We start from the raw sequence: 16,828 nt of genomic DNA, 5'->3' as shown, positions 1-16,828 counted from the left end.
CTATGGATGTCCCAACAGTCAGAGAGATAAACATAGAAATTGTTCAGGCAGTCATGGTTTATCAGATGTGTTATAAATCATGAAAATAATCTCCAATATTTACCCAGTGTTAAGCAATACAATTTACAGCAATGGCTGATGTGGAACAGGTTCCTATAAATCCTTCATACAAGTAATGAATATAGCATTTTTCATGCTTTAATTTATGACAGTAAAGAGTTTGGAAATATATGTTCTTGATGGAATATTGTGTTAATATAATGGAAATGAGCCAAGCTCAATTTATTCGCTGATCTTTAACTTGTGCAAGATCTGAGGAACCTTTATATACAGCTTGTCAATTTACTGGTGAGTTAACTATGTACATCTCACAGATGTCTCCTCCAAAGTTAACATCTCAAATATCATAAAAATGTGAATTATTAATGCAGAAATGCAAAGTGCAGAATACCAAATTCTGCCAAAGATTTGACATATTGAGTAACCATGGTTGAATACTGTACATTATTTTCTCCAATGATGCAATATTGTTCATATTTTGCAGCCAAACAGAAAAATTAAAATGACTCTGGTTCATTTTAAACTTGCGACTGCATGTCATATCAAACATCTACTGGATATCTGATTGGCAATGTAAATGTGATTGATGAGTATCCAATGTTTGAATCTTCCACAAATAGAGTGGATATTGGATCAGTGGTTAATTTTAAATCTGAGGTAGATGCACTTTTATTCAGCAAAGATGTTAATGGATATGACTCAAACACAGGTATGGGTGTGGGAAGTTAGGCCCCATTTCATCCATGAATTCACTGAATGTGGAACAGACCTTTGGGGCTGAATGGTCTACTTCTATTCTTATGTTTCTATGACCTTACATAATAAGTTGACCCTCATTTCATTTTAATCCCATCTGAGAAACTTTTGTGTAGGAACCAGTTTTGGAGAGGTTGTAAAGCAGTAAATGTTTCACAATTTAATCACCCCAGCCTTCTCTGTAACTATTAAGTGGAACATCTGTCAGCAGGAAATAGGAAAGTAGAATGGTAATAGAGCCACTCTTGCTGAGAACCTGTAGGATAACCAGAATAGCTTGATTTGTCTTGTTCATGTGGATTCATTGATTTTGTTTAAAAATTGAGAGTTTCCAGAAGGGTTAGAATAGATAACATCAAAACAGATATTAAGCTTAGCTCAGCGATATTGTTCTAAACTTTGAGTCAGGAAGCCTAAGCTAATGTACATCAGCAGATATTTGTGTGCAATATTCACAGATTAAACTTTAAATCGAGTAGCAATGAATTATGAAACTGTTCAAAGAAAAGTCATCCTAGTCTCCACGACAACATTTTTTGTTCAGTTTTGGATTTCACTGCTCTTTGTGGAACATTGCTGGTTGTAAATTGGCTAACAATGCTTTGTGAATGATGATTTATACATGCAACTTAATTCAGTGAGCTTCTGAATGGTGATTGATGCATGCAACTTAATTCCAATATGTATTGCTTAACACTTGAGCTGCAGACCAAAAAAATCATCAGACTTATTAAAAGGAGCACTGTATCTGAGGTATTCTTAGAAAATACTCTTCTAGAAAAATGTACAACTCCAACCTCCTAAAGGCAAATGTAATGTCATTTTCATTTCTATTTTAGATCCCTGGCTTCCAAGCACCACAGGGCATCGCAGTTGACTGGGTAGCTGAGAATATCTATTGGACTGATTCTTTCCGAAATGTCATCTATGTGGCTAAGATTAATGGACAAAAGTATAAAAGAATTGTATCTGGGATGATGGACAAACCCTGTGCAATTGCTCTTGACCCAAACAGAGGGTACAGTGCTATATCTTCTGTCTTATTAAGAGCTGTTCTATCTCTACTCAGAAAACCAATATGCACACTTCCCAGAGAATAGCTAACATTAGTTGACTGCCAATACAGCAAATTGTACTAGCTTTAACCATTCTGAAATACTTCACAATTTACAATGTCAAATGCCAGAAGTCTGAAATAAACCAGAAAATGGTGGAAATACATAAAAGGTCAGGCAGCATCTGAAACAGAAGAGAAAATCAAAATTTGTTGCATCTTGAAAGTAATAAGTTAATTTGCCGATTTGTTTCAGACGCAGATGCATTTTTTCACCATTTTTTAATTTCTTTCAAAAATATCCTCACTCTCAGACAAGTTTTGGCACTGAATTCTGTTTACACTGATGGTTGTCATTTCTATTCTTCATTTGAATGCAATTAGCTGTGACAAAGAATAATGGTTTGCCAAATAAAAGTTTATTTTAAGGTAGCGATTTTTAAGAAGATTTGTAGCTCAGGTTGATGATAAGTATGTAAATTAGCTCGCTGAGTTTGAAGGTTTTCAGACATTTCGTCACCATACTAGGTAACATCACCAGTGAGAGTCTCTGGTGAAGAACTGGTGGTATATTTTAAGTATTCAAAATTAGAAAGGCTTCTTTCATTCAAGACAACATTAATTAGATCCTTCATTAATTCTGTCATCCATGATATCTTAGGCTGAGAACAAGGTGTATGAATTTATTCTGATATGAGATTTAAAACAGTATGCTTTCTTTTCCATTTGTTTTGCTTTGCACATAATGTCGGTCAAATTTTCAAATTGTGTAATTTAAATTGCCTGCAATTTCTAAAATGGATGCCTACAGACAGAGCTGATTGCTGTTTACAAGCAAATCTCACAGAGTACATAGGCACTAACTAGCCAGTTACACTGAATATGTCGAGTGAATTAGCCAAAAGACAGTATTTCAGGGTGACTCCCAGACCAAGGAAGAGGCTGCACAGTTTCTTGGTCATTGTACCTAGTGTCAAGATTCAGAGAAGAAGGAATGACCTGTACAGCAACGGGAATTGATCCTCTCACTTATACCAGCTGGTGATGCTTTACCTAATTGATTATTTGAAATAGCAGCCTTTGTGTGTTTAACTAATTAGATTGGATAGCTGGAGTCTTTCTTGTTTGACTAGCTGTTCTCAAAATTATGTAAATAACATTCCTCCATGTTGCCAACTAAGTTCAATTTAGAATTTCATTTGTGAAAGGCAACAGAGTTACAATGGCTATGCTGTTCTATCTGTTTTAAATACATTGTTTTTGACATATTTATTTGTAATGGTTTCAGAATGATGTACTGGACAGACTATGGTAAACAGCCCAAAATAGAACAATCTGCCATGGATGGAACTTTGCGAAGAATTCTCATACATAAGGACCTACAATGGCCTACAGGTAGTATAAATATCTGGAATGTCAGAATTAACAAATTTCTGCTTTATTTTTAAACATGATGTCAGAAATTTTGACTTGTGTACATACAAAAAATGCTGAAGGACTCTGCCAACCTGATGCAATCACCAAAAGGTTTGATAAATCTTTGTGACAGGGCCTTGAATAAATCAGCTTCTGGTTTGAATTGCAATGCTGAATAGGAGCATGAGAAAATATGGTACCAAGGGAAAGGCTGTAGAGGTGTTATCAACCAGAGTCCACTCACCAACCAATCAGCATTCTCCTCTCGTTTAGCATTAATGCTTTTCTCCTTTACCTTGGCACTTCTTGTGAATTGTCCTGATGAGTACAAGACAAAAAAAAGTCAACAAAATGTGTTATTTTTCAGCAATGCTCAAGTTCTATAGAATTATATAGGAAACAACTCCTCAATTCAACTCTGAGTTGTGGCAAGAAAATTGATCAGTCTTTGTTTTCTTAATTAATTATCAAAACTTTTACTCATTTATCCTCACTAGTCCCAATTGTTTTTGGAGTAAGAATTATAATCGATAATCTCATTTTGTGATACTCAAGTAAAGAAAACAAAGGATAGAAAGAGAGATGGAACCTCATTTCATTGCATTAAAGGATTGTGCCCTTCAGCTATTCCCCATGCAGCCATTTTTGTAGATGCTGGCACAAATATCTTGGAATATCTGATGGAATTTATCTTTTCAGAGTCTACTTTAGCAAAGAGACAGAGGTAATGTGTTTTTTGATCTGCAAACAACCTCTTTCACAAGGACAGCGCAGCCAGTAATAGTCAGGTTTACCATAGCACTGTTTTTTTTAACTACCTCAAGCTCAGTCCAAGATTTCACAAGGGATATCTCTGAAATCAGATAATACATGGATACTTTGTTCACTAGGGAAAAAAGCAATATTTCTTCTGCAGATGTTTAGCAGCAGAATGAAAAGACCCTTCACATTACAGGATTCTGTGAAGTCAAGAACACAATCAGTGACATAAAATGTGCAACACTACCCAAATAGACTGGTTACGGCTTTCACAACCCATATAAGGTTTCACTTTAATTATGACCACATGCTGATAATGGACCATCATGGTTAATTCCCATTTGGTCATGTAATTTTAACCTTAAGGCAATCTTCTGTACTTGAGGTGTTGGAAGAGAAGGCAAACAACTCTGATCGGTTTTAGAAAACAAAGCTTTTCTCTTCTTCAATCTAATTCATTCATCGAGGGTATGAATCACTGGTAAATCTATTGTCCATTCCTAGTTTTGCATAATGCAATGATTATGAAAGAGGTAATGTTGAAACTGCATTAAAATCTGATGATGCCATACAGTCTTTAGGTGGAGCAGAAGCCACTGAGTTTCTTTATCAATTCTGAAGATGACAATTGCATCAAATCTGAAGAACTTCCACAATGATGTCCTTGGACTGAGATCATGGATCTTCAACAGCCCGACTGTCATCCATTGTACCAGGCATGACTCCAACCAGATGAACATTTCTCCCTCATTCCCCTTCATTCCATTTTCACTGGGACTTCTTGATGCCAAACTCTCATCAATGTTGCCAAACTGTCAAGGGTAGTCACTCTTCCCTCACCTCTTGAGTTCAGCAATTTTATTTGTTTTTGGACCTGGACTGTAATTATATCAGAAGCTGACGACTCCTAGTGGAGCCCACACTGAGCATCAGTGAGCAGGTTATTGCTGAGCAAGTGCCATTTAATAGTGTGTTCTATGATCCCTCACATCAGTTTGCTGATAAATGAGATTAGAATTATACGTGGTAATTGGCTGGGTTAGGTTTTCCTGCTTTTTTGTTTACAAGATGTATGTGGGGTACATTCCTCATTATTGGGCAGATACCAGTGGTTTAGCTGAATTGAACTAATTTGGCTAGGGACATCGCTAGTTCTAAAACACAAGTCTTTGTTGCCAGAACATTATCAGGACCCATAGTCATTGCAGTATCCTATGTCTGTGACCATCTTGTTATGTCACTTGGAATAATTCAAATTAGCTGGTTGGCATCTATGATGCTAGTGATTTTAGGAAGAAGTCGAGATGAATCATCCATCCGACTGAAGAATCTTGCAAATGCTTTGGCCTTGGTTTTTTGCACTGATGTTCTGGGCTCCCCATTAATAATATGGATACTTATGAAGCCTTCTCCTTCTTCAGTTCTTTAATTGTCCGCCCTCATTCATAACTGAGTTGATAGGACTGTGAACCTGAGAACTTACCATTGATTGTGGGGTTATATATTTTGCCTTCTGTATGCTACTTTCACTGTTTGACATGCAATTAGACACATGTATAGGTTTGCCAGGTTAGTATGTCATTTTTTGGCATGCCAGGGTACCGGTCCCAGCATGCCCTCCTTCACTTTCCATTGAAGGAGAATGGGATCTATGCCATGCCATGGAGTTACCAATTGTTGTTCAATAACAATTCTACTTTTGCTGATAGCCCATACAGCTTCATGGATGCTCAGTTTCAACTTAACAGGTCTATTTGAGATCTATCTCATTCAGCAGAGTGATACTGAGAGTGGAAAAATACATTGTGTGTTAACATGTGAACTGATGCACTCATTGTGTGAATCGCAGCAACATGTATTTCACATAATTGATTCAAAAGAAAACTTTGCATCCCCTAACCAGGTGGGGATAATAGCTTAGTATTCTTATTCATAAGCTGTTGTTTGGCATGATTAGTCTAATAAGAAATTCTGCTTTTGTCAAGCTAGGCCTTTATCTTTGCCATTTCAAATAATGAGGACAATCATGGAATACAGTCAGTTTATTTTGCACACAATATTTGCTGTATTAATTACTGTATGATTATCTTAATCACACAACTTCATTCTTCATGTGCACATTTCCTCTGTTCCTCCACTAACTGGTTGACATCACTGCGATAGTGCCTTAACAGCTCCCTTTGAGGTGTCGCCACCCAGAATACCATTTGATGTCGTCTTACCAACCAAGCTATAGGTGATTGGCATGAGTCCTATCTCAGGATATTCCCGGTGGTGTGCCCAATGCAGTCCATAATTCACACACCCCAGTTAAATGAAGGCAAATCAAAATTCCTCAAACTTTATTGTTTATAGCACATTGCATCAACATTTTCCCTGGCAGTGCCAAGAAAATAAGTCAAGCTTTGATAAATTTTTAGGTCCTTCAGTTTCACTCAAGTATCTGAAAAACACTGATTAAATACACATTTTCTGGAGAATATGTTTTGCCCCTTTAAAGCATAGAGATTTTAAAAATCGATATGTCTTTTTTTCAGTCATACATCTGCTGGTAGATCTTCAGAATAAAGTGGATTAACTTTTTTTTTGGTTTCCGCATACATCTTGCACAGAAAATAAATGCATATAAATTTGTAAACAAATCTTGGAGAGTAATTAATAAGAAAATTATGGAAAATATATTTACAAAAAGAAAAAAAGTGAGCACTATAATTGTAATACCCACTTGTAAATGTTGCATTCTTTTTCCTGTTTAGGACTGGCCCTTGATCATTTCAATCAACGTTTATACTGGGCAGATGCCAAGCTTTCAATTGTCGGCAGTGTCCGCTTTGATGGTAGTAATTCAGTTGTTGTTGCCAGCATTAAACAAGGTAGCACACATTTCACTTCCTTAGTTCTTTAATTGTTGTGAATTTAACAGAAAAAAGTTTTTAAAAATTAGTTAATTTAATTACGTCCATTTTTCACGTGAGTAAAGTTTTAAGAATATTTACTTTTTTCTTTGGAGGTATCCTAAATCCATTCAGTATTGATGTCTTTGAAGATTATATTTACGGAGTAACACACACCAACAGTCGTGTTTTTAAAGTTCACAAATTTGGACACACTCACTTTGAATACTTGGTGTCAGGCCTCAATGATGCCTCAGCTACAGTGGTGTTCCATCAGTATAAACAGCAAGATTGTAAGTAACAGCTTGATGAAACAAAATTCAGTGTGAATCGAGTATCCTGTATCAGGATATTTTGAATCATTAAGGCTGTCAGTAACATGTACTTTCTTTTTGTTCCACAGTGCCAAATCCTTGCAATAAAAGGAACTGTGATTGGCTTTGTTTGCTGAATCCTACTGGTGTAACATGTTTATGTCCAGATGGAAAGAATATGATTAATGGAACATGTGTTGATGTGGACTCTCCGACAGCACTGCCTTATGGTGAGTCATTCTGTATTTCCCAATATTGATCATTCTAGATAAAAAATAACTCTCAAAATACCTTTTGACTATTCACAAACACTTCTCTTTATAAAACTAAAGGATTTAAGAATGGCATGAAATATTGTGAATATTGCAGGCCTTTTGATGAACTTTTAGAATAATTTCTTCCTCCCATCACTCTAAGTAAGACGTATAAGTGTGTACGTCAGAATATATTTCACTTTCTCACCTACTAGTGTCAACATCATGCTCTCATAATCAATTCCAGCACTGACAGACGGATATGAAAACTACACCCTGAAAATATATATAAAAGGGGCATTGTTATTCAAGAAATATTTTTTGGTCAATTTTACTTATTTTGAAACCATAAATCGCAATGTTACATTTCTTGTTGTCTATTTCGGTTTTTTCAACTTGTTATTTTTATCATGATTTGGAGATGCCGGTGTTAGACTGGAGTGTACAAAGTTAAAAATCACACAACACCAGGTTATAGTCCAACAGGTTTAATTGGAAGCACACTAGCTTTCGGAGCGACGCTCCTTCATCAGGTGGACTACCACCTAATGAAGGAGCATCGCTCTGAAAGCTACTGTGCTTCCAATTAAACCTGTTGGACTATAACCTGATGTCGTGTGATTTTTAACATTATTTTTATTGGCATGCTGGATGGCATTACCAGTTTGGTACTAATTAATATCAAGCTGTTTAATAAAAGTTGATCTGATAAGACTGAAACAGATTCCATATACAAGTTGGATGTATCACTAGTTAGGACAGCATGAGTTGCACATCCCTAAGTGTTATTGAGAAGGCAGTGATAAGCACCTTGCTTAAACCATTGCAGCTCATGCAATGCAGGTATACCCATGGTGCTTTTCAGAAGAGTTCCAGAGTTTGGCCCAGTAACAATGAAGGAAGGTAATATAGTTCCAAGTCAGGTTTGTAGCTTGGAGGGGAATTTGCAGGTTGTCATTTCCTCATGTGCTTGCTGCCCTTGTTCTTCTAGGGGTGGATGGGCTTGGAATGAGTTGCCTATGGGGTCTTGCTAAATCATTATGGTGTATCTTGTAGATGGTACATACTGTTAAATTGTGCTTCGGTGGCAGAAGGAGTAAACATTGAAGATGTCAGATGGGGTCCCAATCAAGCATATTACTTTGACCAAGATGATGTAATATTTCATGAGTGTTGTTGGAGCTGCACACATCTAGATAAATGAAAAGTATTTCATCACACTCTTGAATTGTGCCTTGTAGATGGTGGACAGGCTTTCATTGGACAAGAAATAAGTAATTTATTACTGCACTCCCAGTCTCTGACCTGTTATTATAGCTACAGTATGTGTATGGCTGATCCATTGTAGTTACTGGTTAATGGGAACACCACGATGTTGATCGTGAGGATTCACCAGCAACAACAATACCAATGAATACCAAAGGAAATCAGTTGGATTTTCTCTTGTTGAACATAGTAATTTCGACCCAAAGTTTGTTGAGGCATGCCTTGAGGTTTCTCACCATTCTGCCATGCAAACAATTAGAAAGCAAATAGAAGCAAATTGCTTTGTCTCATTTTCTCTAGTCAGTTTTTAACTTGAATATTTTTGAAGCATTTACCTATGTTCTCCATAATTGTGCTTACAAGTTTTTTTCCATTTATCATGCTGAATTTTAGTCAATTTAACTTTAATTTCACGTATTTTAGCAAACAGAGGGTAGATATAGATGGGCATTTCTTAGACTAGAGACGACTTGAAAGCAGTATCCTTGAGATGTTGGGACAATTGCTTTTTCTGATTTATATAAGCAGTTTGGAGATGAGTATTGAGGACAAAATCTCTAAATTTGCAGACAAATACGAATTGCAGATGGCAGATGGGAGAATAGTGAATTATGAGGTTAACATTGAATGACTTCAGACGATCTTTGACAAGTTGGCAAAATGGGCAGACACCCTGGAACATGAATTTCAATGCAGAAAAATGTGAGGTGATAGAAAAAGCAATGACAGACAATCCAGGCTCAATGTACAACTTTGGAAGGATAAAAGAACAGAAGGCCCTCAAGATTCTCCAAAGCTGGCCAGATAGGTTGAAACAGTAGTTCATAGAAGTATAGAATCCCTATATTAGGCCCATGTGTCCACACTGACCCTCTGAAGAGCATCCCATCCAGACCCACCCCATCCTTGTAACCCTGCATTTCCCATGGCCAACCCACCTAGCCTGCAACATCCCTGGACTGAATTCAGCATGGCTAATCTACCTAACCTACACAACTTTGGACTGTGGGAGAAAACCAGAGCACCTGGAGGAAGCCCATGAAGACACAGGGAGAATGTGCAAACGCCTCATAGACAGTCGCCGAAGGGTGGATTCAAGCCCAGGTTCCTGGTGGTGTGAGGCAACAGCACAAACCACTGATCCACCATACCGCCTCAAATTAAAGAAGGCTTATAGGATCCTTGGGTTTATACATAGAGGCATAGAGTATAAAAGCAAGGAAGTGATGCTGCACCTTGACAAATCATTGATCAGATCACATTTGGAGTATTCTGTTCCATTCTGGTCACTTTAATGAAGGATGGATTTTAAAGCCTCAGAAACAGTGCAAAGGAAATTTATTCAAATTATACTGTGAATGAGGGATTTTAGATACAAGGGAAGATTAAAGAAATTGGGATAATTTTCCTTGGAGCAGAGAAGACCTAGAGGTGACCTTACTGAAGTGTTCAAAATTTTGAACAATTTTGACAGGAAAGAAAGATATTCTGTTTCCACGAGTTGGTCCATCAGTAACTAGGGTGATCACAATTTCAAGATTGTCAGCAAGAGAGGCAGAAGTGAGATGAGCAGAAATATCCTTACTCAGAGAGTTGTTAGGATTTAGGAATGCCTTGCTTGGGAGACTAGCTAAGGCAGATGTCATAGGAGGCTTCAAAAGAGAGCTGAATATATATTTGAAAGGACAAATTTACAGGAGATTCGGCTGGAGAATGGGACAAGCTGCGTAGAACTAGCAGGATCCGGTACAGACATAATGGGCAAAAGTATGTCCTTCAGTACTGTAAAATTCTATGACTCTATGAATCTTATACAATTTTCCTATTTCTTTGAGGCCTTGTATTTTAATTTGCTATTATTTTTCCTTCAGTTTAATTAGTTAAGTTACTTGGTCTTCCAGCACAAAATAACTTCAAATATTATTAAAACATCACATTTTGATCTGTATTTATTTCTGAAATTTTGTTCTGATTTTTGTTTTTTTTTATTTTGTTTTCATTCATATTCATTTAAACTTGGTTACTTATGGCATATTATATTGACCTTTGTCTTCTGTCAGTTGTCCTAATAACAGACTTAATGACAATGAATGTTGCTGAGATTTTAGTACACTTATTGCTATGTTTTTTTTAAAGATTAGATTACGTACAGTGTGGAAACAGGCCCTTCGGCCCAACAAGCCCACACCAACCCTCCGAAGAACAACCCACGCAGACCCATTCCCCTTCACCTCACACTACAGGCAATTTAGCATGGCCAATTCACCTAACCTGCACATTTTTTGACTGTGGGAGGGATCCGGAGCACCCATAGGAAACCCACGCAGACACGGGGAGAATGTGCAAACTCCACACAGAAAGTTGCCTGATGCGGGAATTGAACCTGGGTCTCTGGCGCTGTGAGGCAGCAGTACTAACCACCATGCCATCCATCTTCTCAATCAAAATTTTCTGCTGATTTTGAAAAGTGAAAGGGTATGTTTTTGTTGTAACTATTTGGGCATTAAGCATCACCTGGAGGAAAGAGAGGAAATTTTGAATCTTCCCAATTTACTTTTCATTAATTTAAATGGGTGTATAATTAGATGGATTGTATTGCTGTTGTATAACATTCTGCACCTAATATTACTTGCTGTGCTCACCTCAGGCAATGTTCAGCACTCGAGGTGAAACTCTCCTGAAAATTCTGAAGTACGCTTTAATTTTCCTTAAGCCTTACACTTTCTTTGAGTCCAGTGAGATTTTTTGTGCCCTGAGCCAACAGGATTTGTCAATTTCAGCTCAGTTGTTATGGGTGATAAATCAGAAACACAGTCTCAAATAAAACTATATCCTGGATTCTGCAGTGGTAATGACACAGAAAATGTCAGCATCTGCATTCATTACTACTCTGAAACTCATAGCGACTTCAGGAGTCTACACAGGAACAGTTGAGCTTGATCATTTAAAAGTTGATTTTGGTGATTCCAAAATTCTGCACACAGTACACTGTTGAAATCCTTCCACAATGCAATCATTTAGAAAAGACTGGAGTAATGAGAAATTTTCCTTTTATTCCATCATATCATTATTGAAACTTCCCCCAGATAGTTGTAGCTCTTGCAGGTATAATTAGATTTTGATCAGCATAGCTTTTCCACCATGACTGGAAATCTCACATTTTCTGGAAAAATAGTTTCATATTTGTCTATTTTTTTCCATTCAGAAAAATATTCCAAATTTTTCAAATTTATATTTTCAATTTTTTTTTTCTGGGCATTCTAGCTCCAAAGTATATGTCCCAATCATTTATTTCACTCTTTGTGAAATTAACTTACAAAATTAAAAGATCATCAATGCATTTTACTACCTGGTTTGCTATCTGTGAGAATGCTTCCATGTGAATGACAGATTAGCCTGCTTGATTACATTACTGTTGCTAGATGCCTTGAGATGCCAATAGCTTCACTGGCTTCGAACTAATATGGGATAAAGTTGTTGTTTACACCAGAGATTAATATGGCTTTGTTGGTAGCTTTCTTCAAGGGCAGCAGCAATCATTGTTGCTTTACTACTGATTACAAAGTATTGCCTAATTTTTTTACCAGGATACTCTGCTTGCAGTCCTTTACTGTCACTCCTTTACATTGTTTCATTTTTTTAAAACTAACAATCCGTAGGAACAAATCTACATTACTTTCTTTTTTGTGTTCGAGTATCTAATTTACAAGCACTTCATCTATACTGCAATAGTCGTGTTCCTGTGTAACCCTGCACTATTCGAGAATCGCACGATACAAATAGCAATTAAAACGTTGGCAATGCGATTGTGCTACAGCCAACATACCTTTTGAAAGTTCGTGCTTTAGAAATAGCATCCCCTATTTGTCAATCACGTTACAGCAAATTCATGATGGAACAGGCATTATAGCAGAACAACCTGTGTATTGTTTCCTCAGCAAACTTTAAGAATGCAAGTAACTTAGTGAAAATTGTGATTGATTTAACTTGGGCTTTGATTCCAGAATTTGAAAACATAAATTTACAACCAAATGTCCAACAAAAAAAAAGTTCCATCTGGAGAGGTCCAATTAAAAAGTTCCCATAAATTAGTCAATCAAGGTATCAAACCATATTATTTTTTGGATCAAAAGATCCCAAATGTATTCTAATTAAGAATACAGCAGACTATTACAACAATTGGCACAGTTTCTTCAATCAATTTCTCTTCAGTTGCTTGGAAAATAATTTCCAAGACTGAATTTTTGAAGTGCAGCTATGTTTGTAGAGTCATAGAAGAAATATGGAATCGAATAAGGTCAGGTCTACACTCTTATAAGTGAATATTTACAAGATTTAGTAAACACAAATCTGAATGAGATATGGTAAGGCAAGTCACCTTTCAGATATCGACAGACTCAGGCTCTAGTGTCAGATGATCTAATGTTAATATAACACAGCATCTTAGTCATGCACAATAGATATTCTTAAAGTAAAATTGTAGTTAACCTTTTACTCCACATAGATATTTACAAGACAGACTAATTGGCCCATTCATGCTTTACAGAAGTAGACTAAAACTAACACTGTAAGCTTACCTTGTAACCTCATTTAATTATTAAGATGCACCCTCGTAAATCTGTTCTGTTAAGACTAATGGTCTGCTCCATTAAGTATGAAGAAAAAATTAAAGAAAGACCATATTTCTTTCATATTTTTTGTGACCTCAAGTTGCCAAACCGAATAAATAATTTTTTGAAGTGACAACAGTCTTGGGGAATTATGGCAGCTGTGGTAAATAAGGATATTGTGATACTGGATCAAATAGAAGACGCATCAGAAAGGCTGGCAGTATTTGAAGTTATTAAATCACCTGAACCAGATTGGATGCACCCTACACTGCTGAAGGAAGTAAGGATAGAAACTGACAAACTGATGGCCACAATCTTCCAATCGACCTGAGATGTCAGGTAACAGGAGGATTGCACCTTCAAAAAAGTGAGAAGAATAAATCTGGCAATCACAGGCTAGTTAGTTCAATGTCAGCAGTGAGGAAGCCTTTTAGAAACATTATTTTCTAAAACCCTTTTGACCAATAATGACTTAACAAAGCAATGCTAGTGTGGATTAATTACGGTTAAATTATGTTTGACTGATTTGCCCTTTATTTATGAAGTAACAGAGTTGGTTGAAGATAGCAGTGCAGCTCATGTTGGGTATCTTTGACTTTCAAAACCGACTTGATGAAATACACATATTCGGTTTGTTAGCAAAATTGAAGGACATGGATTAAATGAGAAAATCACAAAGTTATTTGGTTGGGTTGGTGGGGCGTGTGGACTTGATGAGGGAGTGGAGGTTGGGTTGGTCCACACCCCTCCACCAACCCAACCTCCACTCCTGGCACCTTCCCCTGCAACCGCAAGAAATGCAAAACGTGTGCCCACACCTCCCCCCTCAATTCCCTCCAAGGCCCCAAGGGATCCTTCCACACCCGTCACAAATTCACATGCACCTCCACACACATCATTTACTGCATCCACTGCACCTGATGTGGCCTCCTCTACATTGGGGAGACAGGCCACCTACTTGCGGAACATTTCAGAGAACACCTCTGGGACACCCGCACCAACCAACCCAACCGCCCTGTGGCTGAACACTTTAACTCCCCCTCCCACTCCACCAAGGACATGCAGGTCCTTGGCCTCCTCCATCGCCAGGCCATGGCAACACGACGCTTGGAGAAAGAGCACCTCATCTTCCGCCTAGGAACCCTCCAACCACAAGGGATGAATGCAGATTTCTCCAGCTTCCTCATTTCCCCTCCCCCCACCTTATCTCAGTCCCAACTCTCAGACTCAGCACCGCCGTCTTGACCTGTAATCTTCTTCCCGACCTCTCCACCCCCACCCCCTCTCAGGCCTATCACCCTCACCTTAACCTCCTCCCACCTATCGCATTCCCAACACCCATCCCCCAAGTCCCTCCTCCCTACCTTTTATCTTAGCCTGCTTGGCACACCTTCCTCATTCCTGAAGAAGGGCTTATGCCCGAAACGTTGATTCTCCTGCGCCTTGGATGCTGCCTGACCTGCTGCGCTTTTCCAGCAAAACATTTTTCAGCTATGTTTGTGCCTTGCCAGTGATACCACATTCCATGAATGACAAACTAATAAATCTTTGAATGCAATTTGTCAGTTTAGTAAAGTATATTAAATCCTGGGCATCATAAATAGAGTCAGAAAGTACAAAAGGTAATAAGTTATAGTTAACATTCATAAAAATACTTGCTGACATTTAATTAGAGTGCTTCCTGGGATGAGAGGGAGAATGGTTGGATAGACTGAATAACTGTGGCCTGTCCTTGCCAGAACAAAGTAAGCTAAGGGGAGATTTAATAAAGGGTTTAGATAGCGAGAATAAGGTGGAGTGGTTACCACAGGCTGATGAGCCAATAGTCATGGGCACAAATGTTATGGTAATTAACCAAAGAACCAGAGGAAACAGGAAGAAGGATTATTTCATAACAAAATTCTAAGATTGGGAATGTGCTGCCAGGTAGAATGTTGGGCATAGGTTTTGGTGGCCTTATTAAGATTTGAAGGAGAAATAAATGCAAGATTATAGAGAAAGAATTGACGAGAAGGGTAATCTGGTTGATTTTTGAAAGAGCAGCACAAACTTGAAATAAAAAGAAATTACATTCATCTGTGATATACTGTTTTATCAATTTTAGTCTTTTTTTGCTTCATAATTAAATATACATATTTTCATTATTTTAAGTTGTAAAAGCTGTAGTCTGTGCGAAGATTGTAAAGGTAATCTCTAGGTTACATATCTCTACAATGAGGAGCAAATTGAAAAAGCACAGGCACCAGATCCGAAGGGATTGTTCTTCTTACGTGAACAGCTGTAAAAATTTAAGAGAAATCACTTCTCGAAAAAACAGCTGTATGAAGCGACATTTATCAAATACCAAATAGTGAGCAAAACAGTTAAGTTTAGAGTTTTCTGAATAATATTAATAAGAGGAAATGAAAATAATGAGAACAAATCTGCAAGCTAAACATTTAGAGATATGTGGGTTTGGAAAGGACTCACAGGAGGCTGGTGGTTTAAAATATTCGTATTGGAGGAAAAAAGAGTTTGATAACAAGAAATGATCTTGAAGTGGAAGATGTAGAAATCATTTGCTTGGAGATAAGAAATAACAAGGGAAGAAAACACTGGTGGGAGTAATCTAATGACCCCTTAACAGCTGTTATACTCTGGAACCTGAGGTAATGAGGGCATGTACAAAAGAGTACAAAGCATGTATCAATCATGACTGACTTAAATCGTAATGTAGATTGAGTTAATCAAATTGGTAAAGGTACCATTCTTCCACAAGGAAGAAGTAATTGTGTTTATTTGGGATTATTTCTTAGAACAATACTTTGAAAATCCAACCAATGAGCAAGCTATTTTGGACCTGGAAATCCGTAATGAGGCAAATTTTGAAAAAAAAATTCAAGTAAAAGATCCCCTATGAATCAGGGACCATAACATGGTCGAACTTAGCATTCTGCTTGAGATTGAGAAGCGTGAGTTGGAAACAACTGTTTTAAACTTAAACAGGGGTAATTACCGAAGAATAAATACAGAGTTGGCTGGTGGAGATTGGGGAAAGAGTTTAGCAGAAAAGACAGTTGATAAACAATGACAGGCAATTAAGTAAGTTATTCATGATTCAGAATACAGGTATATCTCAGAGAGGAGGAAAGATTCTAACCAATTGACCATGGTTAACCAAGGAAGTTAATTACAGTATTAATTTGAAAGAAAAAGATGATCCAGATGCGGCAAAGATTAATCAGAGAATTGGGCAAGTTTTAAAAGGCAACAAATAACAACAAAAGATGGAGAAAATAAATTATGAGGGTAAACTACAAAATAATCAAAAGTTGACAGTAAGATCTTCTTTAAAAATGTAAAATAGAAGAGAAAGGCCACGGTGATCCAAGCCCCTTACAAAATGAGGTAGGTGAAATAATAGTGAGCAACCAGGAAATGGCAGAGGAGTTGAATAAATATTTTG

At 37.3% G+C, this 16,828-nt stretch overlaps 1 protein-coding gene across 1 annotated transcript in view; it reads left to right on the top strand.

The window, feature by feature from the left end:
- LOC122551725 (low-density lipoprotein receptor-related protein 1-like) overlaps positions 1-16,828 on the top strand; it is a 1,910,187-nt gene that overhangs the window by 1,822,977 nt on the left and 70,382 nt on the right. Inside the window, exons 77-81 of the mRNA XM_043694091.2 lie at positions 1,656-1,834; positions 3,159-3,265; positions 6,802-6,918; positions 7,056-7,232; positions 7,343-7,483. Of these exons, the coding sequence (XP_043550026.2) occupies positions 1,656-1,834; positions 3,159-3,265; positions 6,802-6,918; positions 7,056-7,232; positions 7,343-7,483 (721 nt within the window). The remainder of the gene's footprint in view (positions 1-1,655; positions 1,835-3,158; positions 3,266-6,801; positions 6,919-7,055; positions 7,233-7,342; positions 7,484-16,828) is intronic.

Source organism: Chiloscyllium plagiosum, unplaced genomic scaffold (genome assembly GCF_037043375.1).
Source record: "Chiloscyllium plagiosum isolate Xiang-an unplaced genomic scaffold, Cpla_swu_hap1 HiC_scaffold_7, whole genome shotgun sequence".
Classification (NCBI taxonomy): domain Eukaryota; kingdom Metazoa; phylum Chordata; class Chondrichthyes; order Orectolobiformes; family Hemiscylliidae; genus Chiloscyllium; species Chiloscyllium plagiosum.
The sequence above is the reverse complement of the archived record's forward strand: the minus strand, read 5'-3'. Positions and strand labels throughout refer to the sequence as shown.